The sequence below is a fragment of the Macaca fascicularis genome, chromosome 8, assembly GCF_037993035.2.
Source record: "Macaca fascicularis isolate 582-1 chromosome 8, T2T-MFA8v1.1".
Taxonomy (NCBI): Eukaryota; Metazoa; Chordata; class Mammalia; order Primates; family Cercopithecidae; genus Macaca; species Macaca fascicularis.
Window position 1 is genome coordinate 113,950,256 of NC_088382.1, and position 24,480 is coordinate 113,974,735.

The 24,480-nt window shown below is 43.7% G+C and overlaps 1 protein-coding gene across 3 annotated transcripts; it reads left to right on the forward strand.

The window, feature by feature from the left end:
* Positions 1-5,340: 5,340 nt before the first annotated feature.
* Positions 5,341-24,480, forward strand: DCSTAMP (dendrocyte expressed seven transmembrane protein). 3 transcript variants are annotated; one of them, XM_073999275.1, is made up of 6 exons: positions 5,341-5,377; positions 5,802-5,955; positions 11,749-11,961; positions 12,790-12,960; positions 13,720-13,950; positions 14,061-15,692. In XM_073999275.1, the coding sequence occupies exon 6, from the start codon at positions 14,073-14,075 to the stop codon at positions 15,240-15,242; it is 1,170 nt and encodes a 389-aa protein (XP_073855376.1). In that variant the 5' UTR covers positions 5,341-5,377; positions 5,802-5,955; positions 11,749-11,961; positions 12,790-12,960; positions 13,720-13,950; positions 14,061-14,072; the 3' UTR covers positions 15,243-15,692. The 3 variants fall into 3 exon arrangements, with proteins under 3 accessions (XP_073855376.1, XP_073855374.1, XP_073855375.1); XM_073999273.1 differs by lacking the exons at positions 11,749-11,961; positions 12,790-12,960; positions 13,720-13,950 and adding exons at positions 20,388-20,696; positions 21,642-24,480 and having other exon boundaries at positions 14,061-15,101; XM_073999274.1 differs by lacking the exons at positions 5,341-5,377; positions 5,802-5,955; positions 11,749-11,961; positions 12,790-12,960 and adding exons at positions 20,388-20,696; positions 21,642-24,480 and having other exon boundaries at positions 14,061-15,101.

A 24,480-nucleotide genomic window follows, 5' to 3' on the forward strand; every position in this document is an offset into this window, starting at 1 on the left:
AGTTGTATCAAAAAGAATTAGAGACCAGTATGGACATTTTACCAAAGAAGATACAAGGATGGCAAATAATTACATAAAAAGATGCTCTACGTCATTAATCACTGACAAATGCAAATTAAAGCTACAACAATACAGCACTACACATCTGTTAGAGTGACTAAAACGAAAAAGACTAACCATACCAAGTGTTGGTGAGGACACAAAGCAACTGCAATTCTCACCCTGCTGGAGGGACCATGAAATGGTACAACCGCTTTAGAAAACTTTGGCCATTTCTTAAAAGTTGAGCATACAGCTACCATTTGATTCAGCTGTTCTACTCCTAGGTGTTTCCCCCAAAAGAATGGAAGCATATGCCCATACAAAGCCTTATATTCAAATGTTCATGGCAACTTTACTTTTAATAGATCCAAAGTGGAAACAACCCAAATGCCATCAACAGATTTATGAATAAAACAATTGTAGAATATTCAGACAAAAGAATACTACTCAGCAATAAAAATGAATAAATTACTGACATATCCAACAAAATGGATAAACCTCAAAATAATACCAATGCATTAAACAAGCAAAATTAAAAAAAAAAAAAAAAAAAGCACAGTGTGATACCATTTATACCATTCTAAAAAATGCAAACTAATCTATAGTGACAGAAAGCAGATGAATGGTGGCTGGAGATGGGATGGAGTGGGGAGGGACAAGAGGAAGAGATCACCAGGAACTTCAGGGGATGATAGATATATATGTTCACTAGCTTGATTGTGATAATGTTTTCATGGGTGTACACATACGTAAGAACTTAAACTCATCAAATTATACACTAAACATGTACAGTTTGTGGTATGCCAATCATACTTTAATAAAATGGTATTTAAAAGTGGCTTGACTATGAAAAGGCATGGGAAAAACTTAAATGCATATTACTAAGAGAAAGAAGCCAATCTGAAAAGACTATATACTGTGCGATTCCAATTATATGGCATTCTGGAAAAGGCAAAACTGTAGATACAGTAAAAAGATCTGTGGTTGCCAGGGGTTAGTGAAGAGGGAGGGATGAATAGACAGAGTATAGAGGATTTTTAGGACAGTGAGAATACTCTTTGCAATTCCATAATAATGGGTACATGTCTTTATGCATTTGTCCAAAGCCATAAAATGTATAATAACAAGAGCGATGCCTAATGTAAACAATGGACATAGGGTGATTAGTGCCAATGTAGGTTCATTGATTACAACAAATGTACCACCCCAGTGAGGGATGTTGATAGTCGGGAGGCTGTACCTGTGTGATGATGAGGGTATGTGGGAAATCTCTCTACTTTCTGCTCAACTTTTCTGTGAACTGAAGACTTCTCCAAAAAATAGTCCATTTTTAAAAGTGGCTTGAACAATTAGGATATTTATTGTCTCCCAAATCAGGGGTCTGGTGGGTAGAGAGGATCGAGAGTTGGTTCAATGGTTAAAGGTGATATCAAGGGCACAGGTGCTTCCTATCTTCTGGCTCTGTCTCCCTTCATGTTATAAAAAGTGTTGCAGTCGTTGAAGTCACACATGTGGGCACAACAGCGTTCAGTAAAAATGAACATATTCCTTCCTATGCATCTTGTTTTAAGAGAAAGGAACGCTCTCCTACGAGCTCCTCATAGACTTCCTCTTGTGTCCCATTGGTCAGTGTTGAGTCTCATATCCATGATCTGACTGCAAGGAAGGGAGAGGGCTGCAGGGCAAGCACCCACTGGGGCCACACAGGCACTTGCAGAATTCTGTGCCTTTACTCATGCTCCTTCCCTCTCGCTTCTCTTGGCTCTCCCTTGACCCATCTTCTATCCCTGGGAGCATTCAGGAATCCTCCTTTCAGCTTCCTCAGGCCTTTCTATGTAACTTTATCATCCCTCTGTGTAGACTTTTGTATGTGTGCATCTGTCTTAACAGCCAGACATGAGCTTCTGCAATCTCTCCTCTTGCATCAGGGGAGCCCAGGGACCTTGTACAGGGCTTGGTGCACAGCCATGCTTGAAAAGTGGTCTTGGATGGCAGAAAAAAGCAGATGGAGCTTTTCCCATCCTGGGGAGGACAGAAAGGCCAAGCTGGGGAAGCAGCTTCAGTACAGAAGTGAGTGCAAAACACTAAAAGGTTTCATTATAGAAATAGCAGAAATGGTCAAGATCATTGCGAAGGATATAACTGATGATCTCAGAAGAACACAGCTGGGAACATCACTCTGCAATGAAAAGGAGGGCACTTTAGGGCAGAGACAGCACAGCTGAACTCGTAGAATACAATTCTCACATTCTTCATTTAACATGTGAAACTTATTACCTCTAGTAGGTTATTCTGGAAAGACTATAACAATTATTTTAAAAATAGAGATGTAGTCTCACTGTGTTGCCCAGGCTGGTCTCAAACTCCTGGGCTCAAGGGATCCTCTTACCCTGGCCTCATAAAGTGCTGGGATTACAGGTGTGAATCACCACAGCTGGCCACAGCAATTTTTAAAGGGTTAAAAGCTACTAAATGGACAAATTGACAAGTCGTGTCTATGTCAGGCCATGCAGCTTCACAAAACATCCTCTATGCTGGTTTCCTGGGCTGGGTGAGTCATGGGCCTGAAGTGAGCCTAGCGTTATCTATGCTTCTGTGACTCATCAAATCTAAAACCACCTCTGCAGGACAGAGATTCCTTGATGGCAGGAGAAAGAATAAAAGATGCTCCTGACCTTAGGGTCATACAGTGATTTCAGCAGTGACTACTCCTTGCTGGGCCCCTGAGGCAGAATCCCAGAGATGTCCTGGAAGTTTAGGCCCTGACTTCATTTGGTCAATGGCCCTGGCGTTAAAATCAGCATGGTTTCTGCTTCTCAGGCCCTCTTAACCAACCATTGCTGTTCTGAGGCTATTCTTCTGAGAAGTGCAGGTGCATACTCAAAGAGTCTAGCTCACTAACTGCAGACTTTCAAAGTAATTAAACAACATTTGAGCTGATCAGGTTAAAATTCCCAGCTGAGCATAGCTTTTCCATTCTCTAAGTTCTCTAGGAGTGCAGGAAAGAAATCTTGCAGCACCAGCTGAATCTCATCTGCCTATATTACAGCCCCTCCACCTTAAGTTGCACCCATCTGTAGGGGTCTCTGAGTTTTAAACCCAATTGACCTCTCCCTTTCTTTCTTTTCCTCTTTCTCCCTTTCTCTCTCTCTCTTTTCCTTCCTTCCTTCCTTTCTTTCCTCTTTTCTTTCTTTCTTTCTTTCTTTCTTTCTTTCTTTCTTTCTTTCTTTCTTTCTTTCTTTCTTTCTCTCTTTCTCTCTTTCTCTCTTTCTCTCTCTCTCTCTCTCTTTCTTTTTTTCTTTCTTTCTTTCGTATATCAAGTTTGCTACCTACCTCCTGGCCAAACCAGGCCACATGGTTAAGCCCAGATTCAAATTGGGTGGGAACTACAAAGTTACAAGGCAAAGGGCATGCATACAGAGAGGGTATTAATTGGGATCTAGCACTGCAGGGTGGTAAAAGAGAATGAAAATCGATATGGTGGGGAATACCTTAGCATCTACTAAAGGAGTCATCAGGAAGATATGAGATATGCTGTGAAGGCTTCCCAAAGGAAGGAGAGGAAGGGAAGACCATTTCAGTTGGAAGAAGGATACATTGTGGGAATAAGTCATTTTATTGGAGACTATGAACACTTATGTAACCAATTCCCAATTGATGGACATGTAGGTTGTTCTACATATTCTCTACTACAATCAATGCTGATCTGTGTATCTAGCTATCCAGCTGGCATAGAGAGGTATATGGTAGATTTGTACACACACGTACACATACACATACACACTGCACACACATACCATGCAAATATAAGATAAATTCTTAGAAATGGAATGACTAATTCTAGTAGCTTATACATTTGTACAGGTATTGTCACATCAGCCTTTTCCTTTCACTCCCAAGCTTGGGAATTACTGCGGACTCTCAAAACCAGGTCAGTGACTTCACTTTTGGTTGTGGGGGCTGGGAGCCCCTCCATTTCCTCTTCCAAGTTCTTTCTTCTAGCAGCTGCCCCCAGGTTTGCTCTCCATGATCCAGCAACCTCTGTCTGCACTCCTCTTTCTCAGAAGTCTCCATCTCCTCCTTCCCCAAAAGGGTTGCAACTGCCCTCAGCTTTCCTCGCTCCCTCCTCAGAGAGTACCAACATCTTCTCTCTCTTATCTTTGTTCTTCTTTGTGAGGCTGATATGCTAAATTTCATCTAGTCTTCCCCAAACTCAAACCACTACATCTCTACTGCTGCCTTCTCCCTCTCCATTTCCATCCCCATCACTACTACAAAGGAATCCTGTCCAGTCAAGCCTGTTGGCTTGCTGCTCCCCTCCTCCCACTCCAGTTCACACTCCAGCCCACTGAAGAGTGGTGGCCACCCCCAAGCCCCTGCCTAAATGGCTCTTCCAGAAACACCAGTGACTTCCCACTCACCAAAGTCTGGGGCCGTTTCCTCAAGATCCTGCCCACTCCCTGACCCTTCCCTTCCTTGGGGCCACCATGGCTGCTTCTGGATGACTCGATCAGACACCCACATTGCAGTCCCATCCTTCTTGTTCAAATGAAAACATCTCACTTCAACAGCTCTCTTCATCTGCAGGACTAGTCAGCCTCTTACACAAAGGACTCATGAGGGTCATGCAGTCTGTGTGCCCAGCCTGAGCCCACGGGTCTATTCTGATCCTTCTTTTTTTTTTTTAAGATAAAAGTTCTTGCAGGTATAATAGGGATCTCCATCAAAAAGTAAAGAGTAATTTTGTAGAAAGGTTTTGAGACTTTCCTAACTCTCTGAAAGTACACAAGCTGGTCCTTTTGACTTGGAAACTAAATTTCTAAGATGGAAAGTCACATGTATGAGTAGGAGGCATGAAACCAATTATGTGACCTGTCTGGGGTCATGAGTGCAGAGGCGGCTCCTACGTGCCATCTGCCTCTTCAAGTGTGGATGGGAGGTGGGTATGGCGGATGTTTGTCATTTCCCAATGGCTCGAGTGGACGTGGGGTGTATGGGAGTGAGAGGAAAAGAGGAAAGAGGGAGAGAAGCCATCCAAGCTTTCACAACTCACTCTCTTGTGTTTGAAAATATCTGATTTCATTATTTTCTATAATTAATTTCTAGAGCATCTATCTGAGGAAAGTGCTAGAAAGAAATATGCTATTCCTTTGTATCAGTGTTACTCTTTGTTGATATTAAATGACTTAGTCACTTTATGGGGGAAATAAAGAGGTTGATTCATGGTGATGTGACCCTCTCACCACTTCTGGTTCCCTTTTTCCTGCTATATATCAAGACCTACAGCCCTTGGGAAGTGCATTTCTGCATTAGAAGAAGAACTTGAGAGAAACCTGTAAGTAAACTTTCAGAATAATCTTATTTCTAAAATTGCTTTTAAAAAAGTGCTAGTAAATTGAAATAAACAATTATAACCAGAGCATACTTTAAGGCCCCCTCTACCCCAATGGTCTCCCTATGTATGGATGTATCAGAAAGTCTTTTCACGTTGGTATCTGAATATCCTCTGCTCAGGGAAAACTGCAGCATGAATATCTTCTTACGGGCATAGCCTGGGTGTACTGGAGCCACCCCCCGCTTTATGAATCCCCTCAGCTAAGCCTCCTGGCGGTTATGGGGAGCCCTAGCCTGGCTCAGTCCTGCCTCCCTGACGACGCAGCTCTGGGTGCCTGGCACACACAGCAATGGGCTGAATTGTTCCGTAAATGCTATTCTGTTTACCTAGCAGCGTTCATTAATCTTTTCTTTCTTGTGTGAAGGCTGTTTTCACAGAGGAAGGCATTTGCTGGCTTTCCCAAGGCAAGAACAATGAAAACAAAGTCATGAGGAGTTCTCTCTACCTCAAATGAAGGCCGCAGCTCCTGCTCAAGCTATTTTGGCAGTCTGAGAGAACAGTACATTCTGAACCACATTGTAAGTTTGCAAGAGCTTACAAAAAAAAGAAAGGGAAAAAAAAAACGAAAAGGAAAAGAAACCCTCCATTCTTCTTTTGTTCCACTCCCAGGTGCTGGGCTTTGATGTTCTGTCTCAGAAGTGACTTTTGAACGCCAGCTCCAAGAACCAGCTCCGCTGCTCACTGCACCTTTTATTTCAGAGAGCACGGGGCTAGCGGGGACCTGAGAACTCAGCTAGCCCATGGGAATTGAGGTCCAGGAGGTGATGTGACCTATCCGAGGCCACACAACCTGGCTTGGGTAGAGGCAGCCTGGGCCACAGGCCTCCCTGTTCGGTGCTCTTTTCCTATGCTGCTCTGCCCTTTGTTCGAATTCCTTTTAAAATGAGATTCACATCAAGCCAATGAGGGAGACTGATGGGCTCAGACTGGTTTCCCGCAGGGGACTGGCAGGGCTGGTTGAGGAGTACAGAAAGAACAGAGTGCTTGTCCGTTTGGGTTTATTGTCCCCTGGGGTGTCTGCAGACTGTATCTGGGCTTGTTGAGCATAAGCCACTGGCTTCTGCACAGGCAGAGTCAGAATGAACTGGTATCACTTAATGGGAATCGCGGGACATCAGATGAGGCAGGAGCTTTGGAAATGGGGAGAGAGGGGAGCAATAAGATGCTCCCAAGGTCATTGTCTCCTGGCCTTTCCTCCAGAGAAGGTCACACTTCTTCCTCTCACACTTTCACTAGCAGTAAGCTTGTGGGTTTCTGCTTGCCAGCTCTGGAGCCACATTGGTGATGTGCAGCTTCAATAATCCCCAGTCTAGAAAGCTCCTAGGGTGGGCCTTTCATGTGGAGGTTCTCATTATTTCATGGCTCCATTTTTTTGTGGCTGCTGACTGGACCTTGTATCTGAAGCAAGGACACATTCATCTGCACCTTGAAAGTTGATCTGTGCTCAAAAGACAGTGCTCGGGAATGCCGGTCTCCTTGACTCATCAAAAAGGTGGCCAAACAGAGCTCTGTGGGTGGGGGCTGTGAGCCCTGTGCCCTTCATACTGGGGCTCTCGATGTTCCCACTGGCACAGATTCCCTGCAGGGAAAACAATCGAGGTGTATGCACCTGCAGAGGTGTCTGCTAGCTAGCGTGGGCAGGGTTGATGTGGAAGTCTGGCTGTTTCTGCTTCCCATGGCAACAGCTTGGCCCTGCATGAAAGCAGGTAAATGTGGGCTCAAGCCAGATGCCCAGACAGCATGGTTCTGCAGGGATCTCGGTTCAAATCAGGGTTCTTCATCCCTAACCCTGTTCTGCTATTTTCCTGTTCCCTTCCACCTGGCCACACAAAAAGCATTTTAACCCCATGAAAGAGAGATAGGGTCCTTGGTGGCACTCTGCTGTGGACTCCAGCTAAGGCTTCCCTGCCTGAGGTATGGTAGAAACTGCATTTCTGAGATAAAAGCAAGAAAGTGGCCATTACTCTAGGGATAGTGCTGTTGGTAAAAGCCAGAAGCAGGTATTGTATCCTGGGGACACAAGCATGTTGAGTCAGGAATAGACATTATTGACAATGGAGGCAAAGTAAAGAGAAATTACAGGTTAAAGGGACCAGGTAAACTTTTAGAAGCTGCCAGAAAAAAAAGATGGAGAGGCAGAGGGAGGGACTCTGTGAGCACAAGAGAGGGGAATAAAACAGTTAGAAATCTTTGGGCAAAAATAAACATTTCCAAGGTATAGAGGAAAACCTTTATGTGTGAGACTGGAACTTGGTTTAAGCATGGTTTATAAATGTCTCCAGGGATAAAAGGGGAAAAGGTAATTCAGAGGAATGGAGAAGAGGAGAGCTAAGGTAAGAAGTGGGCCAGAGAGGAGAGAAGAGAGCCATGTGAGTGTCATCTGTTGATCAAGGCTGCACTCTCACAATCCGTGGCCAAAATCAGCCGTCAGAGTGTTTAAAAATAATTTGAGCCAACAGTTTTTTAAGAACCAGAAGATGTCACCCAAAGAAATCTAGATTTCTGACTTGGAAAAAAAAAGTCAGAAAATCTGGTGACTGCCTCTATAGAGAGCTTTGAAGAAAATCTGCTGGGTTAGAGGCTGCTGTTCTTGCAAGTTAAATGGGGGCGTGGGCTCTCCAGCCCGCTAGAGACCCATAGCCCACTGTCCCACACCCCACACTCCCAGGGAGTATCTGAATCTCCTTACTTCCTTCACTGTTTCCAGTGCTTGTCTGACCCCTGTAGGCATTTGAAAATCTGAGTGATGCCTGCATGGGACAGGATGAGCCCCCATTCCTGACCCCAGCTTAACAGGGAAGGTGAGACCAACACTGAATGCACTTTTCTTCCCCGTCCCTGGGCGAAACAGCTAAGTTGGGAGAGACAGCCCTTGATCTGGACCTCAGACCAGGATGGGCCTGCGTCCAGGGTGCCCGACGTTAAGGGGTGAGCAAGGTGAGCCTAACGCTGGCTGTAACAGTCTCTGAGTAAAACATAGGGGCTCATGAGCTGCACGATGCTGCAGAGTAAGTGTTCATCTGGGGAAAGGAGAGCTGTAGTCAGCTTTAGAAGGCTCAATAAAGCTGTGCTGGCAGAGGAGGGGAGGACCCTGGATGTGGTTGACAATGCAGGACAGCTCATCCTGGCATGGTGAATCTGCATTTCAGGATGCGTGCGTGATTGGAATCCTGGGAATATATTTCGACCAAATTCAGAAGCTGCTCTATGAAGATCATGTCAAAGAGGGGCTGAGCAGTTGTCCATTCTGACCCCTGAGGGTCATTTAAACATGGGTTAAAATCCTGGCTCTTGCACTTATTAGCTGTGTGAGCTTGACCAAGTTATTTAACCTCTCTGAGCCCCAGTTTCCTATCTAAAAAGATATAGCTACAATAGTACAGGGTTAGAAAGCATGTATATCAGATGCTGCGGCCAGGCATAAAGTAACACCTTAATGACTACCGTCTATTATTAGGAGTATTTCACTAAGTCTCAGACATTGACACAAGCTATAGTTTGTCCACTTCTCTAATTATGTATTCTGTGGTGACTGAAGGCCAACTGGGTACTGTTATGGACAGAATGTTTGTGTCTTATGCCAATTTGTTTGAACCACCAGTGTGGTTGTATTTGGAAATCGGGTCTCTAAGGAAGTAACTAAGGTTAAATGAGGTCCTAAGTGTGGAGACCTCATCTGATAGGATTAGTGTCCCTATAAGAAGAGGAAAATGTAACTGCCTCACCATTGTGGAAGAGAGAGACAAGAGACTGGCAGCCAAACAGAGCAGTGGGTAAAAGGATTTCTGGGTGCCATGTAGGAAAGGTCTTTGTACTTAATTAAAGGTAACACAGTGTGAGGAGATGCCAGAGAGCTCACCCGCCTTCTCTCCCTGCCATGTGAGGACGCAGAGAGGAGGCAGTTGTCTGTAAGCCGGGGAGGGGTCCTCACCAGAACCCAACCCTGCCAGACCTTGATCTGGAACTTCCAGCCTCCACCACTGTGAGAAATCAATTTCTGCTGTTGAAGCCTTCCGGCCTGTGGGGTTCTGCTATGGCAGCACTGGCAGATGACAACAGGTACATGGGAAGTTTTAATTCCATTACTCAGGAACTGTAGTGGAATTTTAAAACAGGACTCATGAAAAGTCAGAGATGAGATATGAATGTGATGGGAAATGTGTCACCAAGTGGTGGAAAACTGGGGGTCTCACTCCTAGCTTAGAGTCCCTTAGCCTTTTCGGATTTTATTTTCCTCGACTGTGACTATCAGCCAGGGAGGTGTCAGTCAAAACCATCTGGACTTGTGCTATCCAATACAAAGGCTCCAGTTATTTATTTAACTTTAAGTAATTTAAATTTTAATTAATCTTAATTTAAATGTAAATGATTTATTAAAATTTAAAAATATCATAATTAAATAAAATAACACTAAAATTAATTAAATTTATTAATTAAAATCAAATAAAATATCAAATTCAATTCCTCAGTGGCATGAGCACTGTCAAGTGCTCAATAGTCACATGTGGCCAGTGCCTCCTATGCTGGACAGCGCATATATAGAGCACGCCCAGCATCGCAGACAGTTCTATCAGACAGCGCTGAATTCCAGAGCTTGTTACCTGAAGCCTGGTCTTCATGAGAGCAGCTTCAGCAGCACCTGGGAACTTGTTAGGAATGCCAACTCTCAGGGGCCACCCTAAACCTTCTCAATCAGGATCTGCATTTTCACAAGATTCCCTCCAGTGATCACATACTCAAGTCTAAGAAGCTCTGAGCTATGACTCCCTCCAGCTCAAAAAAGAAAATTTACGAATCTGGGTATCTGCTTGACAAAGTCTTTGAGAAAGAAACCACCTGCTTAGCTTATCAAAATTCCAATTCACCAATTTGCCTAAGAGGAGAGAATTGAAAGATCTGAAGGAAGATCAGCAGAATGGCCGCACCTCCACAGGAGCAAAAAAGAAATCAGCAGATGTCTAAAGGAGGCATGGGTGGCGTCACCGTGCCTGGAGGGTGGTACACCTTGGAGGTTGGTACAATCCAGCTCCTATCTCTTTTTTTGTTGTTGTTTTTGAAAAAGAGAGATGGGGTCTCTCTCTGTTGCCCAGGCTGGTCTCAAACTCCTGGGCTCAATCAAGCAATCCTCCCACCTCAGTGTCCCAAAGTGCTGGGGTTATAGGCATGAGCCGCCACGCTCAGCCTCCAGTGCCTATGTCTAAGCCTCCCGTCAGCTTGGGCATTCAATCTTTGCCTAAAGAGCAGAGAATGGACAGTCTTCATTTTCTGTGGCAGCAAAGAAACAAGAAATGAGTTGCATTTACTGGGGACCTTTTATCCAGAGAGTCTTAAGGTTCTTGCTAAGGTTCCCCTCATTAAACCGAAAGGAGCAGGTAGGTCATATATTCAGTTAGGGAAAATGAGGAACAGAGAGGAAATCAATGCCTCAGTCAACGATGCCAAAACGGCAGACTGGAACATCAGCCTCTGGGCTCGTGGGCCTAAATTCTGCTCTGGGGCTTGAACTGTAAAATAAGAGAAGATACCTTCAGTCCTCTCACCGCAGAAAGTTTTGGTGTCTGGTGACGTGCTGTTTTCAACACAAAACTAAGACGGATAACATTAGAGCTGTTGCCTGTTAAGAAAACATGTTCTTCTTACAGGACAAAATTGCAGTCGTATGTCTTATTTAATTGATATTAGATTTTATTGCAGAATGTTAAAATGTTAATGTGTCCATAAATCTTTTTCATACTTTCAGAAAAATGTCTGTATTAGGAACACACTGTACAAGGATGAAGGCAAGAGAAAGGAAAAATGAATCCAGAATACACATTATTAATTTTTTAGGAAGGAAGCAAAATGGTGCCTCATAAAGGAAATTAGAAAAAAGTTAAGCAGCTGGGATTTCTGATTTCCTTTAAAGAAGAATCTGCTAGTTTGAGACATATCCTTACAGAGTCAACTATTTTGATGCAGGGAACAAAAAGTGAGCAGATAATGGAAATGGGCTTGTGATATCCAGGTCAGCTCTTAACAGCCACTGGCAGAAGGTGTGATGCCTCCAGCAGGGAAAAACAGTGAGCTGAGGGTCCTGTCACATGACGCAGAACCACGGAATTGGGGCATGGTACAGACAACAGGGCCTGGAAGTCTGGCCTGAATCCTGCTGTGCCGTCTCCACTGTGTGATTGCTGACAAATTCCAGTAAGCACTCCAAGCCTCAGTTTCCACTGTATCAGACGCAAATAGCATCTGCAGGCTTGGGGCAGGGATAGAAAGATGCTTTATAAAAAGTGCCTACAATGTAATAGATAATTAACATCTTCTAGGGTATCAATCAAATAATGGTTTGGGGTCAAACCCAAAGCAATGGGAGAGCAACGAGTCATGCCTGGGAGGAGAAGCCGCAGCTCCTGACTTCCTCTGGTGCTGGGTGTCCTGCCCTCTGCCCATCCACCTGCAGAGTCCTCTTGCCTGTGCCATGGAGCCTGTCTGACTCAGTCCACAATGCCAGGGAAGGTTCAGCAGCACAGGGGCCTATGGTAAGGCCCATCTCTATCTTCACCCTTCAGTCCAACCTCTGATTCCAAAAGGAAGCAAGCTTGCAGGAAAAAGGAACTATGGCCTTTTGCTGGCCCCCATTTTCACTACCATTCTAATTCCCTTTCCTGCTGATGCTGTCAGAACATCCTCATATGTGGGATCTGGACTCTGCTAAGGCCAGTTCCACATGGCAGTGACCCCTCTTCAACACTCAAGCTCACCTCATATCTCTTTTCTGCTCTGAGCATTTTCATTCGGATTATACGGCAGGAACTGCAAGCACTCTCTACTCTTGGTGGAGAAATTTACACATTTACTCGTAACCTGCCTATTCCCCCCATTTTATTTTTGCCCTTCGTTAACCTCATTCGGCCTGAACACAGAAAGAATAATTTCCTCACCTCTGTTTGCTCAGTGCACAACCTCTAGCCAATGCCTGGGTTCATCTCACACGACAAATGTAATTCACTGGCTCTCACTGTATTCAGCTACTCCGTAAATTCAGACCCATCCTATTTAATGAGACGGGATTTATTTGAGATTGTTTAAAAATTGATCAATGTCCACATTAAAATCCCATACATGTGATATAACACTTACTAGATATTTTCATGTCAATCAGGAGAGAATATCGATTTTATTATATATATATATATCACTCCAAATGAATCCAAGTCTCTCTGAGAGCATCACAGACCTAAATCTGTGTGGCTGATGGTGTGTTAGCAGCTCCACAGTGCCTTCATTCTAATTATTCCAGATCTAGGAGAAAAGAAAAGATGATTATCTCAGTGACACAAAATAAATATTCTTCTTTTCTTTGTCAGAGTCTCAGGAGGAAACTCTTCTCAGAGAGCAGGGGCATAAGAGGGAAGAAGCCATGGTTACAGAGCGGAGACACAATGGCCTCAGTCCAAAGCTGCATTTAAGTTTGGATGCCCTTGGTGTGCTTTCTGGTCTGTAAAACTGAGCACAAGGAAACAGATGACTATTAAAGAGTAAGCTTTCATAATGCAGTTTATTGACATTTCAGCCTATCAGCCTAGGGTTCAACTATTAAGACTTATGATATAGGACTGTTACCCTTATCAATAAACAACGACTCTCTAGCAGACCAGTAGAGAATTCAGTGGCTTGAAATAAATCAGCATTTATGATGGCTCACGTGTCTGTGGTCAGCCGGTGGGTCAGCTGAGAACCAGCTGGTCTCGGATGGCCTCTCTCACATCTGGCCGTTGGATGGCTATTGGCTGAGCTGATGGAATTGCCTGGTCAGGTGCCTTTCGTCATCCAGCATTCCAGCCTGGTATAACAGGCTCAATAATGGACCCCTCAGAGCTGTCCATGTCCTACTGCTCAGAACCCATGAATATATTATGTCGCATGGTAAAAGAGACCCTGCAAATGTGATTAAGTCTCTTGAGATGGGGAGATTATCCTGGATGATCTGGGTGGGCTCAGCGTATTCACAAGGGCTCTTAGAAGAGGGAGGAGGGAGGATCGGAGTCTAGAGAGAATATGTAAGGATAAAAGCAGAGGGAAGATGCAACGTTGCTGGCTTTGAGATGGCGGAAAAAGAGTCCATGAGCCAGGAAATGTAGGTTGCCTCTAAAGTTGAAAGAGGCAAGGAATCAAGTTCTCCCCCAGTGCCTCCAGAAGGACCACAGTATTGCAGGCCCATTTTAGACTCTGGCCTCCAGAACTGTGAGAGAATAAATATGTGCTTCTTTAAAACACTCAGTGGTTATCTGTTACAGCAGCGATAGCTGGGAAATGCATCTGGACTTAGCAGGAGCAGAGTTCCACGAGAGCACGTGGAGTGAGTCCAAGGCCCAGGATCGTCACTGGCATTTCTGCTGCATTCGATTGGGCAAAGAAGTCACAAGGCCAGCCCAGATGCAAGGGATGGAGGAATAGACCTCATCTCTTGGTGGTGGAAGGTGGAAGAAGCTGTGAAGTCATATTTCAAGGGAGAAGACACAGGAAGAGTAAATAATTATGGCCACTTTTTCTGCAGTCAGTCTACCCCCATGGCCTTTATGAAGGTCAGAGGACATTCAAAAGCAGTTTCTGACCTTGGTTTCTTTTTCATTTTCAGGACGCAGGGAGCATGGGTACCTGGACCTTAGGCACTGATATCTTCCTAAGTCTTTGGGAGACTTACTTGTCTCCAAGAAGCCCTGGATGGATGGACTTTATCCAGCATTTGGGAGTTTGCTGTTTGGTTGCTCTTATTTCAGTGGGCCTCCTGTCTGTGGCCTTCTGCTGGTTTCTATCATCAATCATGGCGGCTGCTGGCTCCTGGATTATCACATGTGTTCTGCTGTGTTGCTCCAAGCATGCACGATGTTTTATTCTTCTCGTCTTTCTCTCTTGTGGCCTGCGTGAAGGCAGGAACGCTTTGATTGCAGCTGGCACAGGGATCGTCATCTTGGGACACGTAGAAAATATTTTTCACAACTTTAAAGGTCTCCTAGATGGTATGACTTGCAACCTAAGGGCAAAGAGCTTTTCCATACATTTTCCACTTTTGAAAAAATATATTGAGGCAATTCAGTGGATTTATGGCCTTGCCACTCCACTAAGTGTATTTGATGACCTTGTTTCTTGGAACCAGACCCTGGCAGTCTCTCTTTTCGGTCCCAGCCACATCCTGGAGGCACAGCTAAATGACAGCAAAGGGGAAGTCCTGAGCATCTTGTATCAGATGGCAACCACAACAGAGGTGTTGTCCTCCCTGGGTCAGAAGCTACTTGCCTTTGCAGGGCTTTCGCTCGTCCTACTTGGCACTGGCCTCTTCATGAAGCGATATTTGGGCCCTTGTGGTTGGAAGTATGAAAACATCTATATCACCAGACAATTTGTTCAGTTTGATGAAAGGGAGCGACTTCAACAGAGGCCCTGTGTGCTCCCGCTGAATAAGGAGGAAAGGAGGAAGTATGTCATCATCCCGACTTTCTGGCCGATTCCTAAAGAAAGGAAAAACCTGGGGCTGTTTTTCCTCCCCATACTTACCCATCTTGGCATCTGGATGCTGTTTGCAGCTGTAGATTATCTGCTGTATCGGCTCATTTTCTCAGTGAGCAAACAGTTTCAAAGCTTGCCAGGGTTTGAGGTTCGCTTGAAGCTGCATGGAGAGGTAGGGACCCACAGGTACTTCTCATGGTGTATCCTGACTATTTGCTGGTCTGTCTTGCAAAAGATCATGAACCTCCCAAGGCAGGGAAGTGGCTTATTTGCCTTTGCATCCTTGGTGCCTGGCATAGTGCTTGGCACATAGAAGGAACCCAAAAATGCAGGTTAAATTGAAGTGAAGTCCCGATGTTAGGGTGTGATTCTGCATTAGTTCCCTGTGGCTGCTGTGACAAATGGCCAATAATTGAATGGCTCAAAATAACAGAAGTTTATTCTCGGATAGATCTGCGGGGAGAAGTCCGAAGTGAGTGTCGCTGGGCTAAAACCCAGGTGCTGTTGCTGCTGTTTGCGTCTTCCAGATTCTAGTGGCCGATGGCATCCCTTTGCCTGTGACCACATCACTCCCATCTCTGCTCTGTCATCGCATCACTTTCTTCTTCGCATGTGGAAAATCTCTCTCTGCCTCTGTCTTAAAGAATGTATATGATTGTATTAGGACTTTCCAGTATAATCCAGGGTAATTTCTCTATCTCAAGATCTTTGACTTAATAACATTTGCAAAGATCCTTTTTCCAAATAAAGTAACATTAACAGGTTCCAGGCACTAACACCTTGTATCTGTAGGGCATCCTCCAGCCTCCTACAGTCAACAAACACTCAAATGTGGAAATAATTGTCTCTGAGGTTGAACATGAAGTGGATTCCCAAGCAGGACTATCTGGCGTGAACCTAAGAGACAGGGATTTAGGACCTGCCTTCTTCTCATCCTCAAGCTTGGGCAAGTAGACATTGAGCACCTTCTCTGAGCGAGAACTTTGCTGTACATCCTGAGCCCTTATCAAACACAAGAGGGTTCCCAAGGCATCGGCACAATGTTTAAAAGGATGATTGTTGAAAAGGGCTCCTAAGTTGCCCAGTAAAATGGCTGGTGCTGGTAGCTGGTAGCACCCACTTTTAAAAATGCTACACAGCTATACTTAGGTGTTTTGAGAAAGACTGGATTACTAGTTCTCAGCCTTAAATGTGTGTTAAGAATTTCCTGAGTTGGATATAGAGTTTCAGGCCTCGACTTACACAGATTTTGTTTTAACTGGGAGAGCATTTTAAATGAGCATGGCTGTGATTTCAAGGTAGGTGGTCCATAGACCACATTTTGAGAAACTCTAGCCTAGGTATTAGAAAGCAAGGACCCTCTAAACCAGAGGTCCTCAACCTTGGATACAGAGTTGCATCACTGTGGAGCTGAACTAACCAACTCAATATCTCTCTCCAGAATCCCCAGAGATTCTGTTTTAATTGAACTGGGGTGAGAGATTTTTAAAACCTCCCAGAGTAATTCTAACGTGCAGCCAAGATTGAGAACCCCTGTTCTAAACCCTTCACTCCAAGAACAAAGCCAGAAAGTTAACTCCTAATTGCCATCAGATGGATCTGTGAAAAATCTTCATTAGCCAGGACAGCATCTGTCTCTGAGCTGGTCCCTCCTGCATCTTGAGGGATCTGGCTTTCTCTTCTCTATTCTCCCTCTCCCTCCTCTTGGCAACCATGGACAAACAGAGAAGATGGTGGGGATGGGGCATCCCATCGTTTATCATTTCTTTTCCATTTTCTCTGTGGATATTTGTGCTTATGTTGACATTTCAGAGGATCTGGATATTGTGAGACACTTAGCTTATTGTTTTTTAAACCCAGAAATTGCCAGGCTGAATGACATGGGATGTATATGCACGTGTGCAGGTGTGTATGTGCATGTGTGTGATGCATGCTGGGCTTAAGTACACTAGCCCAGGCTGGCAAAAATAATGCAGGTGAACCCCAAAACTGGGGCTTAGCCTAGGAGGGTTCTTGGCTTTGCTTGGGAAAGAATTCAAAAGTGAGCTGACAGTGAAAGAAAGCAAGTTTTTTAGAACAGAGTACAGCAAAATGGCTGCTCCACAGGCAGAGAAGGACTACCCCATAGGCAGAGTGGCCCAGACTAGCACTCCTGGATTGTTAGTCTGTTGTATTTATACCTAGTCTTAATCATATGCTAATTATGGAGTGAGTTATTCATGAGCTTTCTGGAAAAGCGGTGGGGAGTTCCCAAGCCATATAAGACAACTTCTGGGTTATTGCCATGGTATCATTTATAAGCTGTCATGGTGCTGGTAGGAGTGCCTTATGCAAATATATTATAATTAGCATATAATGAGCAGCGAGGACAACTAGAGGTTTTTTTCATCACCATCTTGGTCCTAGATGATTTTGGCTGGTTTCTTTGTTATATTCTGTTTCTATCCACAGGGTCATGGCAGAGGCTCAGTAAGCAAGTCCTGCTGATCTCCTGCCTCAAAAACGCCAACAGCTGTTTCTTTTTTTAAAAAATTATTATTTGTAATTGTTATGGTTATTTTTAATTGACACATAATCATTGTACACATTTATGGGGTATCCAGTACCTGTTTCCATGGGTCTGATTTGCCATACTGTTCCTCAAGCTGCCCTAGGCTGTGCCAGCTGCTGGGGAAATCATAGAGGAAAAACGGCCACAATGTTGCCTGCAAACCCTCCCGTGAAGCCCTGCTTGCCATTTCTCTCTTTCCCTCTCAGGGCCTCAAATCCCCCTGCTGCATCCACACTCTTCCTCCCCTTTCGTCTGGCTCAGCAGATCTAGTCCCATGGCTCCTGCCCTCCTAAGCCTGGGCTGCTTCTCAGAGTTGATTATTCTGAGCTCTCTGCATCCCCTGAAGAATCCCGTTAATTACAAGGCACGCTGTTGCTCTAGCTATTTGGAGCAGTGGATAATGGAAGTAGTGTTTTAGCTGAAAGCCAAACAAGAATTTCAGACATGCTTGATCTTTAGGAGTGGCCAGGAAAAGGGCCTCGCTCCTTCCCTCCCATTCCCCTCCTGTGTTCTCCTTTCTTGGCTTCCCCCCTCAATTCTCCCTCTCTCTCATACGTTTTTCTTCTCTCTCATTTACTTATCTCTTAGCCAGTACCCATACCTGTGTTGTGAATTCTCACCATGTTAGATAGAGGGGGAAAAAAGCAAGTTCTGCCTTCCAAAAAAACCCAGCTTTCCAATGACAATGTCCTGACACCTTCTTCTTTGGGCACTGCTGATTCCTGGGGGTGCGAAGATGTCTAGGTTGTGAGGGCCTCCTTGAGGGGCTTATGTCCTGAGAGGGAGGTCACCGTGTACACACGTGAAACAGCAGGGTGGTGGGCACTGGAACAGATGTGAGTACGAGACTGCTGTGGGAGCGCTTCTCAAACTCTCTCCTGCTGTATCTGAGAGACTGTGCTGCCAAGAACCAGCTTCTGCATGACTGGCGATGCCCTACCCTTACTCCAGGGTGCCCTTGGGGGCTCCTGGTCTTTACCATTGCCTCACATTTGCCAAGGAAAAGTCACGCAGGAAGAGAAACACTGGCTCAAGGTGTTGCCAATTTCTTTCTCACTTTCGAATGATTTTAAATATATGTTTTAAATAAAGAAGATGGGAAATGACCCAAGTAGAGCTAGCTCTGTGGGTGGGCAGTGTAAATAAAAATAGCCAGAGTTTCTACTTACTGAGCACCTACTATGTTCACTGCATTTGGCAGCATTAACTTTTCAGGACTGGCTGACACCAGAGCCTGCCCTCCATTCATTGCTTAGTGCTGTGCCAATAAATTGTTTATTTAAGAGAGGAACATATATATTAAAACATTGGGGTACCATTTAGTATATTGCTTGGCATTTTGAAAAAATTAATTTGTCTTCCACATTACCCTCAACCAACCCCATACAAAAGTGTCCACACAAACTTTCTGAAGCCCTGATTCCCAACTGCAAAATCCCCAGTTAAATTTCTAGACAAAATAACTTTGTCCCAGACCGAACACCCGCTGCTTTCTTATTGCAGGATTTCTCATCACTGACTCAATCGATGTGTTTGTTTCTTCAACAGTATTAAAAAGAGTGCATGTCTTTGCTCTGGGGACTGAAATCTCTCTATTTAATTGTAGGCAGACTATTTTTTTAATAAGAGAAAGGGAGAGGCAACACAAATGTTTTTCATTGCTTCGGCACAGTGCTGGGGAAATTATAGAGTTGACTTGACATTTGTGTAGAGGTCCCAGGTTTGGGATTTCCAGAGTCTTCACAGGCACTGGGATAGATCCAAGGTGGCCAGTGTCCTCTGGGTGTGGTTGGGATCTTTTTGAGAAGTCATTTACCTTTTCCTGGCCCCAGGGCTCTGTGGCACTAGAGTGATAATAACTTACTAAGCACCCCAGTCTGTAAAGCTAATGTTCCTTCCCCAAGGTGTTTAATTTACACTGGGAGTAGTTTATTCATGGGCAGGATCTGGTCCATTAACTCCTGTTTTGCCAAATTAGAAAACAAATCCACTGAGAGATTAAATGATTTTCCCAGGTCAGAGAAAGAAAGAGCTGGATCAGCACACACTTCTCTCCTGGGTGGCTTGGCTGGGTGGCTCAATGTCATCTCCTGCCCTCTGTGTCAGTCTGCTGAGGACAACTGGCTTATGCTCTTGCTTTCAAAAAGGAAGGAATGTACCTCTCATGAGCATCCAATAGGGATGAGAAATTTTCCTATTTTTAGGACCTGCCCAAACATGATTTTAGAGTCTCCTTCAATAACGTGGGCTGGAGGGCCAGTGTATCAACCTAGAAGGGAATATAGTACACTAAATAAGAATAATCCCCCCTAAGCTCCGGAAGGTAGATGTAGAACATAATTTAATGCCTCAACATCTTTGTGACCTTGTGTTCTGCTTAAGGGGTATTGGGAGGATATGATGGCGTCCTAATGGGCTATGTTCTAAAGCAATCTTCTCCCTGAGTTTAGCTGACTCCCCGCTCTTTCTTTTGTCCCATATGTCCTAACATGTAGAAACAAATATTCCATGAAAATGAGTTACGTGATCAAATTTGTTAGGAAAACTGCTGGCTAAAGTTAAAAGATTCCTCTGCCTACTTCTCAGAGCCTTCAACAGTCTAATGGGCATTGTGATTTTCAAAAGAAGGGATAGAGTGAAAAAATGTATTTAATACACTTCTCTCAAGGGAATCTTTACTGTATTTCTACAAACCCACTTCAGAAAACACTGCAATAGTTACAAATAAGACACATCTCTTCTCCTTTGCTCCAATCATAACACACAAAGGAATATGTGATAGTTCCTTTGGCCAAAGCTCCCTGCATGTTTGAAGATAGTGCCGTGTGCTGCAGGGAAGTACTGAGAAAGACAAGGACTGAGTACAAAAGTGGCATGCATCATGATTATTTTATTCTTTCATTTTAGAAACAAGGAACTCAAGATATTTTCCATGATTCTTCCTTTAATATATCTGTGTTTGAACCCAACTGTATCCCGAAACCAAAATTCCTTCTATCTGAGACCTGGGTTCCTCTCAGTGTCATTCTTGTGATATTAGTGATGCTGGGACTGTTGTCCACTATCCTTATGCAACTTAAAATCCTGGTGTCAGCATCCTTCTACCCCAGCATGGAGAGGAAGCGCATCCAATACCTGCATGCAAAGCTGCTTAAAAAAAGATCAAAGCAGCCGCTGGGAGAAGTCAAAAAACGGCTGAGTCTCTATCTTACAAAGGTAAGGCCAAGATGGTGGTGTAACCTCCAATTGAGGAAGTGTTGAGTTTTAGAGGGAAATGGGAAAGGGGACTTCGAAGCACTTAATGCTTCAGCTTCACATCAGGGCTTGTATCCCAGCAGTAGATAGGACACTGGGGGAAAATGAACAAACATACATGGCTAGGGCTCTTACTTCTGTGATTTGAATGCTGATCCAAAGGATACTACAAGATATTCTTAATATATTCGTTTCAAGTAAGTATGTTCAGTCATTGTAAAGCGGTGACTGGAGAGGTCCTTAGTGTTGACTATTAAAGGGCAAAGCACAATAAGATATGCTTTCCTAGGTAAAGAAAAAACAGACAGGGAAATGTCTACTATAGCTTTGTAAATGCCAAAGAATTTGTTCATTTTCCAGTGTATGTGTATGTGTGTATAGAGAGAGGATAGATAAAAATATAATAATATATATACAAATATATAAATAAAAGCATAATGACTCATGCATCTATAAAATGGACATATATCAAAAATTTTATGTAATTTAATACATACGTATTAATGAGGGAATGGGAAGAAAAATTACAACCAAAGAATAATTCAAAGAACACACAGATATATATAGGCCATCAGGAATACCCAACGAATTTGCTTAATAGATGCAAAAACTGTCTTTTTCTTTAAGGGTGGATGGGAGGGGTCAGTTGTACTCTACTGGGCGGAGTTCATATGCAGGTCATGGACAAGAATCACTCACATTGTTTCTATCAGCCATCTGCAACTTACAGAGTTGGGAAATAGCCCATAGACAATGGAAGACCAACATAACCCACAAAAATAAGCTTATTTCAGTCTTTTGCTGTTTTCCCCAACATCTTTAACCCTACAATGAAACATTTAAGTCAGAGGCATTTTAAATGACTCCAACTCCAATGCCCAATTATCCACTTTTCTGTCTCTTCAGATTTATTTCTGGCTTCCAGTCCTGAAAATGATTAGGAAGAAGCAAATGGACATGGCAAGTGCAGACAATCCATGAGAGACCCTGGGTACTCCTCAGCCACATCGCACCAGCGGTTCTCCTCAGGTCTATGATGGCAGTCACTATTCATGCTGGATAATACAGAACTATATGGTGCAGTCCTCTCAGGAGTCTGAGTTTACAGAGCCACCTTGCAGCATGTGGTTATGCCTCAAAGCCAAAGAGCTGCCAGGTAAATGGTTATGTGATCTGTCTTCCAAACAAACCACATGATCTCGCCTATGTCACAATGTAATAGGACTCTAGCTGGGTCCCTGGTGATGAGTTTCAGCATAGAATAATGTTCAAAGAAAATAAACCAAAAATAGTTGAAATCTCTACGACAGCCTCACAAGCAAATGCCAAGGGGAACATACATGTAAAAAGCCAGTAAACTATCTTCAAACTCTTCTGTCCTTAATGTCTTGCATGTCTATTGCCCCCACAATGGTCTCTTTCCTCCCTGCCCTCTTATTAAAGAACTCTTTCTGAAACCCATTCCTAACAGCTCCTAGTTTCTTCTTACCACCACCTGCACTTCTGCCCTCTACCCGCCTCTATTTTGTTTTCTCCTCTTTTAGCAAATCCCCTGGCTGATATTTATGACAGGGTGGCCTACGTACCATGTGCATTAAAATTTCATACAATTCTTGTTAAAGTATACATTTGGGCCCCTTTTTGTCTTTAACTACACTCCAAATCACTTTTATTTTTATTATTTTATTTTTTATTTTTTTGGAGATGGAGTCTCACTCTGTCGCCCAGGCTGGAGTGCAATGGTGCTATCTCGGCTCACTGCAATCTTTGCCTCTCAGCTCCAAGCAATTCTCCTGCCTTAGCCTCCCAAGTAGCTGAGATTACAGGCGCCTGCCACCAAGCCCAGCTTCTATATATATATGTATATTTGTATATTTGTATTTAGTAGAGACGGGGTTTCACCATGTTGGCCAGGTTGGTCTTAAACTCCTGATCTCAGGTGATTCACCTACCTTGACCTTCCAAAGTGCTGGGATTACAGGGGTAAGCCACCATGCCCAGCCCCCATATCACTTTTAACGAGTCACAGGACACACTGTCTTTTTCTGTTAGGCACGTTTGCCCTCAGTCTGAAGTGCTCTTCCCTGTTGGAAGGACAGACTGGAAAGCAGTGCTGTCACAAAAGGTAATTTTGATCTTGAAAAGAGGATTTAGACTCACTCATTAGGGTCCATCTCACTTGGATGGGAAATGCTTATTTAATTGCAGCTTACTCACTTTGATTTAAATGAATGTTAAGTTTCTTGAGACATCCACTGTGAAATGTGCTGTTAATCTTACAGAGGCAGAAAGGTACTGCCCAAGGCAATTTCATAGAGCACCCTTTTTTCACCTCTAATTGTAATGGCCTATAAAAGTATATTGCGTTATCGCCTAAGTCACCATTTCTCGTCTCACAAATCTCAGTCTGGTTCCATATTTTGTTAGGGGCTATCAAGTGTCTTTCTGATGTGCTTAATAACTCTGTTGTCAGTTGAGTTTCTCTTTGATAGTAAGACACGGTAATTCTAAACACCTTCATGAGAACAGGTCTCTTTTATTGTTCTACTTGGGATAAAAAATGTTATCTTTCCTCTTCTGAGATTTTGTATCTACTACTTTGTCTTTTGGGACCTAATCAATCATAATTGTAATATGGGATATGTTGAAGTCCTCACATGTTAGGACTTCATGTACATGTTACATATTTTTGTCTTAATTCACTTAAGAGAAAGAAGTACACATATCTCACCCTAAGAAAGTAAGAACTAGCGTTCTCATCCAAACTCAATAATAGTGATTCCCAAAAAGTAGTAAAGACTACTGAAGTCAATTGTTGAGATTATAGTATGGAAGAGAGGAACTGGATGAAAAAATGAGTGTGGGTTGAACGTAGTTATCTGTCTATATTTAAATGTCTATATTATATTAGGCTAATAAAACCCCCACACAGTGGGGAGGAAAAATTCAAATTAACAGGTGGCTGAGGCTTTTCCAAGCTTTCCCAGTTCAAAACCCATTTTGGTTTCAATCCATCATGATTACGGTGACATTGTTAAAAGCAGGAAAGAAAAGGAAGTAAGTAATTAGGTAGTGGGGACAATTTATGACCTTTTATTATCTCAATTCTGAGTGTCCATGAACTTTACTTTTGTACTCAGGGAGCAAAAGAAATCAGAATTGAATTTGTCATTGGAGCACTCTGTCAAATGCAAATAGAAAACAAAAAAGGCAATGACAGAAATGAAAGCGTAACAAGCCACAGTCACTGCAATTAAGGCAGAAGGTGTTTGCACCACTTTACTGGATGCTGAGAAAGTACATTGTGGTGAAGGAAGTGCCCCTACCACTGCACTCGGCCTCATTCGACAAAGACAGAGAAGAGCATGCACACTGACCAAAGCGTGGGGCTCAGGTGGTGGACAGGTTTAGAGGGCATAGAGGAGGACCAGGAAAGACTGGGACAAAGACGCAGGCCTTGCCTGCTCACTCATTCTGTAGGGTTATGGTTACCAAAGCTGGCTGATCATCAGAACCATCTCCAGAGGTTAAACAAATAAAATAAAATTACAGACGCCCAAACCTAAACTCAGAAATACTGACTTAGGTAGGTGCAGGGAGGGTCCTGGAAGTGTGTACCCTAAGGAACTTCATGGGTGATGCAGATGATTAGGTCTGTTCGTTAACCACTGGTTTAGAGAATTGTGGCAAGCCTTGGAGAGCAGGGATTGCTGATTAAATAAAAACACATTACATGGTATCTATG

Bases quoted from the DNA above. Each gene is read 5' to 3' on its own strand.
- DCSTAMP (XM_073999273.1), top strand. From the start codon at position 14,073: ATGGGTACCTGGACCTTAGGCACTGATATCTTCCTAAGTCTTTGGGAG. The intron at 15,102-20,387 runs GTAGGGACCCAC...CTTTCATTTTAG, and splicing joins GCTTGAAGCTGCATGGAGAG to AAACAAGGAACTCAAGATAT. The intron at 20,697-21,641 runs GTAAGGCCAAGA...CTGTCTCTTCAG, and splicing joins TGAGTCTCTATCTTACAAAG to ATTTATTTCTGGCTTCCAGT.